Genomic DNA, 14,979 nt, shown 5'->3' on the forward strand with positions numbered 1-14,979 from the left:
TAATGTCGGGAAATATGCCACCGTGTGACACTGTAATGGGGGAAAACATGAAACTGTATCAGCATATTACGGTAAGCACCAAATTTGATACTGTAATGTTAATTTGTAACATTTTGTGTAACCTACATGTATTTAGAACTAGGCCTACTGCCGACATCGAGCAATATGCTGTTTCACCTTGTAGTGGCGCTCGACCTTAAAGCTACCTTGTGTAAGAACTTCTCCCATCTAGCGGTGAAATTCTATATGACAACCAACTGAATATTACTTTCTAGCCCCTCCCATTCCGAGCGCATTTTAACTCCTACGGTGGCCGTTTCATGCCAAGGTTAACATGGCTTCCAGTATTAGGCCTACGACTTCGTCCAGTGTTCCTTCCAGTGATGAGGTTACTTTAGAAAACAATTACACATTGCATTTAGTTATATAGCCAGTAAACATGTTGGTTAGTGAATAATAGTTTTACGTTTTCGTTATTTTGGTAGGCTACTATTTCATTGCTAGCATCAGCTATCAGGTTCCCAAACGAATGCATGCTAATGTTAGTACAGTATCAGTGCTATCGTTATTCTGTATGTGCGAGATTAATAGTGTAAAGGCCATGTTTACAGCGTAGCCTACTATTTTTCTCAGTGACCAGAGTCAGAGATCAGTCGATGCAACGGAGGTGCGAGGGAAAGGTAAAGAAAAGCCAAGAGCCGGTGGCAGAGGATCGGTGAGACCTCCTAGGCAAAGAAAAAGTAATAAGACTCTCCAAAGATGACGAGGAGAGAGTGGAAGAACTTCAAAGATAAAGGAGAAGCAACGGAGGTTTGTGTTTTTAATATTTCTCTGAACAGTATCAATGTCAATGACACCGAAATTAGCTCGGAAGCTGCACCAGGCACGTTCGTTTGCGTTGCGTATGCTTCCACTAGGCTAGCTGTACACCAGAAAAGAAATAGACCATTCTTCTAAAATTGATTTTACACGTTGTGAACGGAACGCTTCAGTTACGCGCTTGGTGTAGCTTCCCTGCCTGTTTGTATCTCCATTGTTTATATGTAGCAATTTCTAGCTGTTGCCAGTCAACTGCATGATGAGGTGTCTGCCAGTGAAATCACGACAAATATGATTACATTATGGTCTATAGAAAATGTTACACAACAATATTTCCACCTTTTCATTGTCCATACACATAGTATTCTTCATCATTTTGTGTGAACACTTGAAAAATGACACAGAGTACTACTACTATTCTGCTAACAATCTAACTTTGCTACCTAAACAAGCCTATCTGATCTTATTTATTGTGTCTTATTTCTTCAGAGACTTGTGGATGGAATGAGCCTGCAAGAGCACAGGAACCTCACCACACAGTTGCTAGTGAGGCAGCCAGGTCTGGTGTTTGTTGCATCAGTGCAGACATGTCGTCCCCCCACCTGTGCCAGGGATGCCTTGGTGTACTTGTACACACTGCAGAGACATGCCAACCGATCGGGAGAGAGAATGCTGTGGACAAAACCCTGCCACCTGTGTGAGCCTTCTGCCTCACTTCACACAGTAGCCTACTGCCTAGATGAAGGTTTTCTCCAGATTCACAGGCAGTACATCACAGACATCACAGCATTAGGCCATGTAAGAGAGCCAGGTGATGACAATAGAGTTCAGATATGCTACCTATAGACATTTCATTTTCTGGCAGCATGGGTCTCTAGGACAGGGTAATAGAAGAGTGATCCCAAGCTGTGTGTGTAGGATAAGGGATAAATTCCCTGACCCTCAGGGACATCTCTGGAATGTTCCTATAATGTTGTGTTATTGTAAATAGTTTTGTATTAGTGTTCTGCCTGTTCCTTTTAAAACTGTATTTAATTTATTTTACACCGGTACATCGTTATATTTTGCTTTCATGAAAATAAAAACTTTAAGAATTGATAAGAGACTGTTCATGCTGTACCTCTTATACATTACATCCACAAACTTATAATTAAAAAAGGAGCTGTGGTAAATTACCATTTTGAAACACCAAATGACAGTAACATGGTCAACAATGTTATTTGCAATATATTTATTTACAGAAATTAACAAATTATGGTATTTACACATGAACCCTTCCTTTTTGTATGGTGCCTTTGAAGCAACATGGACCATCATTCTAAATGTGCAGTCTCCTGGAAAGCTGATCCTGTGGAAGACATGCAGTGTTGTTAGACATACACACCATGTTATATAGTTCAACATATTGTTACTAATCTGTATAGTGCTATTTTGCCTAGACTGAGTTACAGGCAAGGTTACATAAGGAACAATGAAGGCATGCATGTGCATCGCATAACAAGACCATTGAATTTCGTCCACATCCTCCACGATGCTCATGTCATGTAGGCTTTGTAAAAAATATATAGAAATGTTTATATCATGAAAATATACAATAGAGAATGTCATGTAGGGTTAGGGTATAGACATTATGAGCATTGATGGGTTACCTCTGTTCAAGGTTCTCAATTTCAGGGGCTTCTGCAATTGCGCCAAGATGCTCATCTGAAATGAATAAGCAGAGCGTTTCACAACATATGACAGTACATAAAATGGTAAACACCAAGTTATTAAAAATATACTTTCAGTTATTATCAAACAACAATCACATAGAATCAACAATTGTTTTCATGCCGTGACTGACCTGTCTGTCCCATTAGAAATGCTGGACACTTCTGGAGTAGTAAATACTAGAGGGCTTTCCCTTCATTGTTGTTGATGTGACTGCTCCCAGTTCTCTCTCATAGCTGGACAAAAAAGAGCAGTATATGTTAGAATGTCTCACTTAAACCACAAACAAAGTACATTCATTTTATGACCGTGAAGAAACATGTATTTTGGTAGATGCATTGACTAAAGTTCAATCAAAGCAGTTCTGTCCGTATTTTATTGTTCTGCATGATAATGACTTAGACCCTCATTGATCAGTCGCAATGGGCTGGCTGGTCTACCTTGCTCCATTCACAAGAGTAATGGACTAGGCTAGTCTACCCTTCCCCCATTCTGAGGTGTAGGCTACACTCATATGGTGAAAAACTTTCAGACAATTTAGTAATTAGTAGGCTACGTCTACAATTAAAAGACTACAGGACAGGCCTCAGGATGTGAACGTCACCCTTGGAATTGGCTACCCATTATCAGATTAGGATACATTTAGGCTACAAAGCAAAAGCAATGCAAAATAACTACAATTTACAGCCCTTTGCCTGTGATCAGTCATAGCAGATTTTTGTTACAACGTAGCCTAGACAATCCTTTTTCATCGACGCGAGGAAAAGTATCCCAGACGTCATTCTAGCGTTATGCTATAGTTAGCCAAGCAACTATAAAACTTCGAATTTACACCATAGACTGTATGTTTACACGAATAGGCCGAATTACCTGTCGAGGAGAAAGCAGGCAACTTCGGCGTCCCTTTTAAAATCTTGCTCCTCACGAGCTTTCCATCTTAGATAAGCCACTCCAATATTGACTTTGGTCTGTTGTTTTTCCGGTCGCATTGTCGTTTTAATTCTCCTTTTCGCTTCCTTGGCGACTCCTTTTCATGTCCCCGAGAATAGGTGTAATCCTCCATCTGCAACAGACTTTCAAATCTGCCGGGCAGTCGCGAGTAGACTAATCAGGCAATGAGTGTTGCCTACAAGCGCGAAAGGCGGAGCTGAATTCCAGGAATGTCCCTCTTTGGCGAATGTATTTCAAAGATGGAGGCGCAACATGGATTCAGCCATTCGCGCGACTCGCGCGTATGTATTTGGAATAGCAGATTCTACACTTACGAGAATACTTTGATTAGTAGGTGGAAATAATTACACATGAATGAGCACATATTTTTGAAAGAACAAATGGGTTTTTGCTAAGAATTAACTCAAAAAAGTACACAATGTAGCTTTAATACAGCCCTCCGGAACGCGCAGCTGGAAAGGTGCTTAAAGGGCTTATTCAGGATTTTGGATATAGGACCTCATTTCCTCATTTTCAACACGTTTCATCCAGTCCTTCTAGTTGCAGAGTTCGCAGGTGCTAGGCTAGCAGAAGTCAACAGTATGTGTTAGCCTGCCACTAAAAACAGTCTTACTCCAAAGTACACCCGAGGCAAATAAATTATAATGCCAGACAATCGATGTAAATGTCTGTGAGTACGAGTACGTGCCCAGTATTGGGCCGATGGCAGTATCGGTATCGAGCCGTCGCTAATTTAAAGCATCTGATCGCACATGAAAGGACCCAGAAAAATACTCACTTTTCCTTTAACAGGTGGAACCTTCGGAGCACTTCTTCCAAGGCGATGTCTGCAGTCTCAAGCTCAGCCCGGAGCAGAAGTCCAGAGTTTTCCGATTCTGGAGACAAATCTCTGCAGCGATTCACAGCCAGCCTGAACCCAAGAGAGACGCGATGTTGGAATGACGATGTTGCCATGACAGGCATGAATCGGTCAGTGGATTACACTGAAGGGTCAAAATAAAACTGGACTGGATTTCAGGGAACTTTATAAGTGTAGCTGCTTATTTAGCATTACAGAGACATGAGAATAAATCAATCAAGGACCATAAATTTAAGGACAGATTATACAGCAGGGTGTCGCCCAAACGAGACTTACCACATAGCGTAGGCACACACACACACACACATGTCAGTCATATGACCTACTATGCTATATATGACCTTTTGTGGTGAGGGTGACTTCACAACAGATGTATTTTCCTCTCAATTTGGAGGATGTTGTGACATTTAGATATTTAAGCAACAACATCAGCTTCATCCATTTATTCAGTTTAATTCAATTTAACAGATTACAGCAGCCTCATTGCACAGGGTAGCCTACAACCAGGGATGGATTACTGCACGGGCCTACTGGGCCCAGGCCCAGGGGCCCAAGGGGTCAGGGGGCCCTGAAGCCCAAGCCTTTGCATGGAATCATTGCCTCAATATCAATAAATCAGGATGTAGATTATGAATCTGATTGAATTTAGTATTGGCCATCCCCAAAATGCACCAGAATACAGGAAATCACATCAAACAAATTAAAAAAATTCTGGGGGAGGACCCCCAACCCCCCCCTCCCACATATATGACAATAAGTGGGGGGCCCTTAATACATCTGGGCCCAGGGGCCCGAAAGTTCATAATCCCCCCATGCCTACAACGAAATTGGTCTTAAGTCCTAAGTCCTTATAAATGCATTTAATAAATACAATTAAATATATGTACCGGTAAAAGCAATAATGTATCCAACCCAACACACACACATATTCTAACCCAGCCCCTACCTTCCACACTCACACACGTATATACACACACATACAAGATGCTAAATACATTCAGGTAGTTATTATATCCAGACTCTCTTGTAAAGTAGTGACAGTTGTCATTTTTCCTTACTAAGAGTAGATCTGAAAGGCTTTGTGAATAACTTTTAAGAGAAAACTCCTAGCTAAAATCTTTGGTGGTAAGATAAAATGCTAAAAGTAGCTCCTAACTGGCAAATTTAGGAGAAACTCCTAAAAATAATGGCCGTTTCACTTGTAACTTTAGGACTCCTCATTTTTTTGACTAAGAGTAATTTATGAAGCATTTTAGACCTAAAATTAGCACCTAAGTCTGGAACAGCTTAGAAGAAGTCGAGAGGACTCCTAACTCACTATGACCTATTCACAAACAATCCTATCCTTTTTGTGGCATTTCACGTCGCAATGTTTTAAAATGGACATGTGGTTACAAGAGCTCTCAATCGTGAGGGAATAATTGTGCATTGAAGGTCTGACTAAGGGATGCAATAATGCCACCACCAAAACCATTCATTGCATGTAAACTAAATGTAACGTTTCATTGTATATCAAATTAAAGTTTCTCCTCTTGTGAATGTACATATCAGATTAATTTAAAACATGTTGCAAAGATAGGCCTAGCCAACTGCTTCAATCCGTAGTGTATTTCATTATGCTACTAGGCTATTTGCTTTGTCTTACTCTTTATTCATTTAGGCTATGTTATATTTAGTCCCACGCAGTCTCACCGGCAAAGACCTGTCACCTGTCATTCATCATCATAGGGGAGGTTTTTGCCATCATTCCTGCGTTATAATCATCAGCCAATCAAGGTGGTCACTTAAATTAAGCTTGTGCATGAGTAATGATGTCAACCACAGCAATGGAGCTCTTATCTTAACCTAGAAGTTGACATTTTTTCTTACTAAGTCGGTCTGAGAGGCTCTCCTTTTACTGTGAATTAGGAGTACTCCTAGTGGTAAGATCAAATGCCCTGTGAATTAGGAGTACTCCTAGTGGTAAGATCAAATGCTTTGTGAATATGGGCCCTGAACAACACAGAGCTTAGGCATGTTTGACATACTGTTGCTATTTCTGAGTTACTTTTGGATGTTTTAAAGCCACACAGCACCTTTAAAGCGTAACTCTCGCCAAAAAGAAACCTAGGGTCTTTTTATGAATGTACCCGAGTCAAACTTTCGTTTAAAAGCATAATTAGGACGGAAGCACCACTTTTAAGATCGACCGTATTGTCATTTTCGGGTCAAATGGCCTTGGGAGTGCTAGGGGCACTACTATTTTGATGCGATATTTAATAAACTGTGTGTACACAAACAATGTTCTCAATGCTCAAGTTCATGTGTGATACTGGTGATACTTCGAGCAAAGTTTCATGTTGTGTCACGAGTCAAGCTTTCTTAGTGTTTTAAAAATAGCAATTTTGGACATAGTATGATCGCATCAAAATAGTAGTGCCCCTAACACTCCCATTCAAAAGGCCATTTGACCCCCACTTATTACAATGCTTAGGCTGTAATAAAGCTTGAGAGCCACCGGGCGTTTCCACAACAAAACAGCAAGTTTATTGGGCTATTACAATTCTCAAAGTAGTCATGTAACGCCACTCAAAGTAATCTCTTTCCAAGACCGCGGAAAAGGACAACACAACCCGACCAACAGGTAGGCCTACCTAATTACGACCAATTAGGGACGTCAGCGTCTGTGGTAAAGGACAACACAACATGACCGGCAGGAGAAGCAGACGGACCTCTGGGGTTCGTCACAAAAGTGAAAAAGGTTGCATTTTGATGAGAGTTACGCTTTAAGTTCTCTGTAGTAATAACAGTCTGCAGTGTTGTGAATGTGGTACAGGAAAACTATGAAGAAGCATAAGTATGACGCTCACATGAAGTTGCTCTTTTCTCTTGTCAAAAAGATAGATGAGCAGAGGCTGTCTTCAGCTCTTATATCCTCCCTAGACAGGTACACCCTGCCAACAAAACAGACCTGTTAAACATTTCATTCACACGGTGTGCACAAGGCTCTGTGTGTGTTTGCAGATTTTAAATGTCTTTGTGTTTATGTGTGTTTATGTGTGTGTGTGTCTGTGTGTGTGTGTGTGTGTGTTTCTAGATTGGAAATGTCTTCATGCTCCAAGAGCTGGATATCCCAGTGGTCCTATACATGCGCTGGGTTGGGCAGGTTGGTGTTGGTGCCTCACCCCAAATGCTCTCCTATCTGAGTGTGTGTGTGTGTGTGTGTGTGTGTGTGTAGTGTGTAGTGTGTGTGTGTATATGTGTGTCGTGTGTGTATGTGTGTGTGTGTGTGTGTGTGTGTGTCGTGTGTGTATGTGTGTGTGTATGTGTGTGTAGTGTGTGTGTGTGTGTAGTGTGTGTGTGTGTGTGTGTGTGTGTGTGTGTGTGTTGGTGCCTCACCCCACATGCTCCCCTATCTGAGTGTGCTGAAAGAGGCGTTGGAGCGCGCAAGCGGCAGGGAGAGTGATGGTCTGCACGGCCAGCTCAACCTTCCCAATGGTCGCCTGCCTGGACAGAGCTCTCAGCAGCTGCTGCAGACCCTCATCAGACAGACCGCTGCTGAACAGCCTGGACAGAGAGAACAAAACAAATCTTATGAAATCATTACGTGTGACACATAGAACAAGAAACAAGCCTCCACATACCCACCACACCTCCACACACCACCACACACCACCACACCTCCACACACCACCACACCTCCACACACCTCCACACACCACCACACCTCCACACACCTCCACACACCACCACACCTCCACATACCCACCACACCTCCACACACCACCACACCTCCACACACCTCCACACACCACCACACCTCCACACACCACCACACACCACCACACCACCACACCTCCACACACCACCACACCTCCACACACCTCCACACACCACCACACACCACCACACCACCACACCTCCACACACCACCACACCTCCACACACCTCCACACACCTCCACACACCACCACACCACCACACCTCCACACACCACCACACCTCCACACACCACCACACCTCCACATACCTCCACACACCACCACACACCACCACACACCACCACACCTCCACACACCACCACACCTCCACACACCACCACACCTCCACATACCTCCACACACCACCACACACCACCACATCTCCACACACCACCACACACCTCCACACACCACCACACCTCCACACACCTCCACACCTCCACACACCACCACACACCACCACACCTCCACACACCACCACACCTCCACACACCACCACACCTCCACATACCTCCACACACCACCACACACCACCACACCTCCACCACACACCACCACACCTCCACACACCACCACACACCTCCACACCTCCACACCTCCACACACCACCACACACCACCACACACCACCACACCTCCACATACCACACACCTCCACACCTCACCACACACCACCACACCTCCACACACCACCACACCTCCACACACCTCCACACACCACCACACACCTCCACACACCACCACACACCACCACACCTCCACACACCTCCACACCTCCACACACCTCCACACACCTCCACATACCACCACACACCACCACACCTCCACACACCTCCACACACCACCACACCTCCACATACCACACACCTCCACACACCACACCTCCACACACCACCACACACCACCACACCTCCACACACCACCACACACCTCCACACACCTCACCTCCACACACCACACCACCACACACCTCCACACCACCACACACCACCACACCTCCACACACCTCCACACACCACCACACACAACACACAACCACACCTCCACACACCTCCACACACACCACACCTCCACACACCACCACACACCTCCACACACACCACACCTCCACACACTTCCACACACCACCACACACCACACCTCCACACACCTCCACACACCACCACACACCTCCACACACCACACCTCCACACACCTCCACACACCACCACACCTCCACACACCACCACACACCTCCACACACCACCACACACCACCACACACCACACCTCCACACACCTCCACACACCACCACACCTCCACACACCACCACACACCTCCACACACCACCACACACCACCACACACCTCCACACACCACCACACACCACCACACACCTCCACACACCTCCACACACCACACCACCTAGACATACCACCACACCTCCACACACCTCCACACACCTCCACACACCACCACACACCTCCACACACCACCACACACCTCCACACACCTCCACACACCACACCTCCACACCACCACACACCTCCACACACCACCACACCTCCACACACCTCCACACCTCCACACACCACCACACCTAGACATACCCACCACACGTAGAGTAGTAACACACACACGCCAAACCCACATACACACCGGCACACATTTGTCATGCTCATTTTTAGGTTACTACAGTGGTAGTGTGCCGAGTGGGGAGAGTGGCCAGGATACTGGCCTAGTGTGGCCAGGGTGTGCCGGGTTCGGCAAGTGTGATTGTCTGTTTGAACTTTTATTTTGATTTATCAATAGACCGGTCATCTCAATCATTTACTTCCTTGTTTGTGTTTATTGTTCTCCATATTTAAGTTAACTAGTTACGCAGCCATATGCCCCTAGGCATTTTAACAACCAGGCGTAACATGACATAGAGAACACCACATCCAAACCCACTCACACTCTCATGCATACAGCGCCAGACACAACAACACACTTGCACACACACGCACACAACACCAAATACACTAACACACAAACCTACACACTAAGGGAGAGAACAGCAAATCCACACACACACACAAACTACCACTTAGTGAGAGAATAGGGAAAAACATTCCAAAATGGAGGTAAATCTGGGGGGCAAAGAACACCAAGTAGTTTTCCTCAGTATGGAACAACGAGAAGTGATGTCCCCATCCTCCCAAATGGGAGAATTCAGAGGGAAATTATAGGTAGTAAGACTTTATGCCTGAATACAAGTATTAGAAATCAGACATCTCTTTGATCTCAGTAGGGAATGTGCTTGTACTGTAGCCTTCACATGAATGCTGAGTTTAAGTTTATCAGAAGTATAAGGAGTCCTTCCCTCAGGGCAGCGATAAGACCAACAACATTAGCACAGTGTAGGATAGTGTCTCCACTGAGTGTGTGTGTGTGTGTGTGTGTGTGTGTGGTATTTCATAGAGGAATCCTTACTGCAGTGTGTGCAGAGTGTCCCCTTCCCCCAGGGCAGAGACCAAATCACCAACATCAGCATCTGACAGGTCTGCTACTACTTTCAACCTGCACAGGAAACACCTCATCAACAACTCACCAATCACCACACTCCTCTTACCTCACACAGGAAACACCTCATCAACAACTCACCAATCACCACACACTCCTTTTACCTCAATCACCTCAGCTTATTACCAGCAGTAGCAATAATAATAGATAATACATCAAATAAAAATAGATAATAAGAATGAAAGACCCACTTTATCTGCTTACAACAGGACAGTTTAGGCAGCAGCTTGCGCAGCTCCTCTGCTGAGAGTCTGTAGTCAGTTGGCTTCACAGATTCCTGTTTGGACAAACACAGACACAGAGAGAGAGAGAGAGAGAGAGAGAGACATACACACACACACACACACACACACACACACACACACACACGCTTAGTCTACCTCTGGTGTTTGGCAGATGCTGATAAAACAGACCTGCCTGCTCTTCTTTCTGTGCTATGGTGCCAATGCTGCTGATCATGCTGAACTGATCACCAATGATGACCAATGATGACCACTTCCACATGTGCTTCCACATTTGCTTCCACATGTGCTTGGAAAGATAATTCTCTGACACCTACTTTGCATGTCAGATCAGTGTCGTTCATGCATTCCTGTCCATCGGGGGAGAGTGGAGTTACACTGGCTGCTTCTGCATGCTGCCCTCTAGCAGTGACGGGGCAGATAGCACCCAGCTAAACAACTCTCCCTGTTCCTAGTAAGCGGGACAGGCCTAAGTGGGACAAGCAGGACATGGGCCGGACACGGGCCTCTTTGCATCTTTGATATGATCAATTATCACCCAGAAAGATTAAATACTCGTTGTGCCGCCTTGTCCATTAATTCCGTATATCGGGTAACCTCGGCTTCACTGAATCCAATCACTCCAAATCCACACAGTAGCACAGCACCTTCTCATCCGCACATTACCTTTAAAGCGATGGTTCGGAGTAATTTCACCCTAGGGTCCTTTGCACCATGACCCCGAGCCAAACACCCTCCCAGAACATTTTTTCCCTTGGTCGAACCCTGGTCGAGTAGCGCTATCAAAAACTAATGACGTTCTGCAGTCGTGATGGAACCAACTTTTATCTCGTAAATTACCCCACTAATAATGCCCTGAATGGTACGAAACTTCTGCAGTAGTACAACTACGACCTTTAGTCCAATAACGAGGCATTAGAAAGTTTGTAAGTGCAACAGGAGTTTATTTAAATAAGACTTGCCTGATTATCTGCTACTATACCGCTGCATCGACGTTTCTTCCGTGATTTGGGAAAAGCCTGTAAAAGTCCTGGCAGGAAGCATGCATAAGGATGTAGATACAGAAATGCACTAATATTTTGTTCGTAGTCCAGTTTGCAACAATTATTAGTTATTACTAAGTTGTAAACACTTCGGAAAAAAAATATTTAAAACTGGATATACCAAAAAACGTTGATGTAATCGCTTCCTGCAAGGACTTTTACAGGCTTTCCCCAAATCACGGAAGAAACGTTGACGCAGCGGTATAGTAGCAGATAATCAGGCAAGTCTTATTTAAATAAACTCCTCGTGCACTTACAAACTTTCTAATGCCTCGTTATTGGACTAAATGTCGTAGTTGTACTACTGCAGAAGTTTCATACCATTCAGGGCATTATTAGTGGGGTAATTTATGAGATAAAAGTTGGTTCCATCATGACTGCAGAACGTCATTCGTTTCTGACGGCGCTACTCGACCAGGGCTCGACCAAGGGAAAAAAGGTTCTGGGAGGGTGTTTGGCTCGGGGTCATGGTGCAAAGAACCCTAGGGTAAAATTACTCCGAACCATCGCTTTAAAGCACATTACCTTTAAAGCACATTTCTTCTCATCCGCACATTACCTTTAAAACACAGCACCTTTAAAGCACAGCACCTTCTCATCCGCACATTACCTTTAAAGCACAGCACCTTCTCATCCGCACAGTAGCACAGCACCTTCTCATCCGCACATTACCTTTAAAGCACAGCACCTTCTCATCCGCACATTACCTTTAAAGCACAGCACCTTCTCATCCGCACAGTAGCACAGCACCTTCTCATCCGCACATTACCTTTAAAGCACAGCACCTTCTCATCCGCACATTACCTTTAAAGCACAGCACCTTCTCATCCGCACAGTAGCACAGCACCTTCTCATCCGCACATTACCTTTAAAGCACAGCACCTTCTCATCCGCACAGTAGCACAGCACCTTCTCATCCGCACAGTAGCACAGCACCTTCTCATCCGCACATTACCTTTAAAGCACAGCACCTTTAAAGCACATTTCTTCCGCACATTACCTTTAAAGCGCATTTCTTCCCCTCCGCACAGTACCAGGGTGACCGATGGCGGAGTTATTTTTTTCAAATATGTATATGTAAATCAGGTTTCTAGGCCAAGTATACTTGCGTATACAAGGAATTTGGTCTCTGCATTTATCCCATCCGTGAATTAGTGAACACACAGAGCACACAGTGAACACACAGTAAGGTGAAGCACACACTAACCCGGCGCAGTGAGTTGGCTGCTACAGCGGCGCTCAGGGAGCAGTGAGAGGTTAGGTGCCTTCCTCAAGGGCACTTCAGCCGTTCCCACTGGTCGGGGATCGAACCGGCAACCCTCCGATTCCAAGCCCGAAGCCCTAACCAGTGGGCCACGACTGCCCCATTTGGCCATATATATTTTTTTCTGATACGTGCAAATATTTGTGTCAAGATGAGCCAAAAATGCAAAACAAAAACTGTTCAAAAAGAAAAAATAAATAGGCATCAAGTTGCCACTGCCAGGCTATGTCTCAAAAGACCCTGCACACTTCACCAGTCGACAATTCTCCAATACAGTTCTCTCTGCACAGACTTCCCTACAACAGAGGCCATGGGGCCTAATACAGCCTTAGGCGAGCTGTAGCCCCACTTTTGCCTCATTGCTAACAAAAATCAATTAACTAAGTAATCACACAATAATAACCAAATAATACACCAAACAACCCAACATAAAATATACAAATACATACAAAATGTGTCCCCCACCAAAACCACATTTGCAGAGATAAAAATCCCATATTAGTGATAAACACAAAAAACACCCCTGCAATAATGGTTCCCACCACCAATCACCCGCGAAACCCCTCTACTTTAACCTAATGGAACATTCCCTTGGCGTCCCCACGCGAAACCAGGAAGTTGAACCGGAGTTCGGGACGGTGGTGAGTTAACTGTGTACAGAGTTGTAATTACAAAGTTTTAAGCAATAAATGAGAAGTTTGACAGCCAGTGTGGATATTTTCATCACGTGATACCAGAAGACGTTAATACAGATGGGAGATGGAAAGGACAATGAATATAGTTTGAGTGCATGAGCACGTCACGGCTCAGTCTGTGACAGTACCTTTAAAGTAGCCTGACGAGCCAGACCTACATTAAAATGTAGGGTCTGGGCACTCACCATTCGCAGTGCTCAGTCTGAGGGGCGGGATAATCGGTTGTCTTTCAAATTCCCTCTGCACGCAATAGGACAGCGCTATGAGTCCCATGCGTTTTCCCACCAGCGGAGCTAGTTGGCTAGTTCAAACTTTTGCCTACTTAATAAAAGCTTAACTCGTGTCACACTGTTCGCCAACAGCAACATTATCTTATTTGTTTTCAAGTAGCAGGGAATTCAAGCCAAACCGTTGCAACTCTGCCATCAATCATTATGTTAAGCCCGCCTAACGACTCTATACACGATTTGATTGGCCTGATAGAAGTTTAATTTTTCGAGCTCACAAGCCAACAGAGAGTTGCTAGACTAGCCCTGCGTCTAGATTTCTATGCTACCTTTAAAGCACAGTACCTTTAAAGCATATTTCTTCTCATCTGCACAGTACCTTTAAAGCACATTTCTTCTCATTTGCACAGTACCTTTAAAGCACATTTCTTCTCATCCATTTCCACCAGAATATTACAGCGGAGCTTCCGGTCCTGTAGTCTAGTGCATGGGTCCACGGGCAGACAGCAACGTTTCCTTTCAGAGAAATAATAGCAGATAACAACCAGGAGATGTCAATCAGTCGAGTGAACAGAATAACCCCTCTGTGTAATAAAGACCCTTCGGTATGAGTGCTTGAGTGTAAATACCCGATCAGAGAGATGGTGCAGTCTGGACGCCTCTGGGCCTCCTGTAGTAAGCAGATTCCCTCCTCCAGAAGCAGGCCCCTCTCCTCCTCACCCCTGCTCGAGTCACAGATGGAGGCACCAAACCTACCAGATACAGTCAGGCTGTCAGTCCTTCAGAGGACAAGCTCAACAGAGGCAACACCACTAAACCATCTCCTAGTGTCTGCTGTTAAGTGAACCAGGGGTCCCCAACCTTTTATGTACCATGGACCGGTTTG

General features: G+C 44.9%; 1 protein-coding gene and 1 long non-coding RNA gene across 11 annotated transcripts in view; both read right to left on the reverse strand.

Moving 5' to 3' along the window:
• LOC143139636 (NACHT, LRR and PYD domains-containing protein 1 homolog) overlaps positions 1 to 14,979 on the reverse strand; it is a 59,451-nt gene that overhangs the window by 18,632 nt on the left and 25,840 nt on the right. For 8 of the 10 annotated variants that reach the window (XM_076300259.1, XM_076300260.1, XM_076300265.1 and 5 more), the window contains 7 exons: positions 14,723 to 14,845; positions 14,507 to 14,609; positions 10,814 to 10,899; positions 10,533 to 10,619; positions 7,718 to 7,885; positions 7,189 to 7,272; positions 4,259 to 4,390 (listed from right to left, as the gene is read on the reverse strand). In XM_076300259.1, the coding sequence (XP_076156374.1) occupies positions 4,259 to 4,390; positions 7,189 to 7,272; positions 7,718 to 7,885; positions 10,533 to 10,619; positions 10,814 to 10,899; positions 14,507 to 14,609; positions 14,723 to 14,845 (783 nt within the window). The remainder of the gene's footprint in view (positions 1 to 4,258; positions 4,391 to 7,188; positions 7,273 to 7,717; positions 7,886 to 10,532; positions 10,620 to 10,813; positions 10,900 to 14,506; positions 14,610 to 14,722; positions 14,846 to 14,979) is intronic. The other 2 variants (XM_076300262.1, XM_076300264.1) reach the window with 2 other exon arrangements.
• Positions 1,833 to 3,442, reverse strand: LOC143139637 (uncharacterized). The gene is made up of 4 exons (XR_012990447.1): positions 3,400 to 3,442; positions 2,663 to 2,765; positions 2,469 to 2,523; positions 1,833 to 2,167 (listed from the first exon to the last, which is right to left on the reverse strand). It is a non-coding gene; the product is annotated as an uncharacterized LOC143139637 (long non-coding RNA).

Source organism: Alosa pseudoharengus, unplaced genomic scaffold (assembly GCF_046254945.1).
Source record: "Alosa pseudoharengus isolate Yale_2024_CS ecotype anadromous, Long Island Sound unplaced genomic scaffold, YU_APseudo_1.1 YU_APseudo_1.1_scf_22, whole genome shotgun sequence".
Taxonomy (NCBI): Eukaryota; Metazoa; Chordata; class Actinopteri; order Clupeiformes; family Clupeidae; genus Alosa; species Alosa pseudoharengus.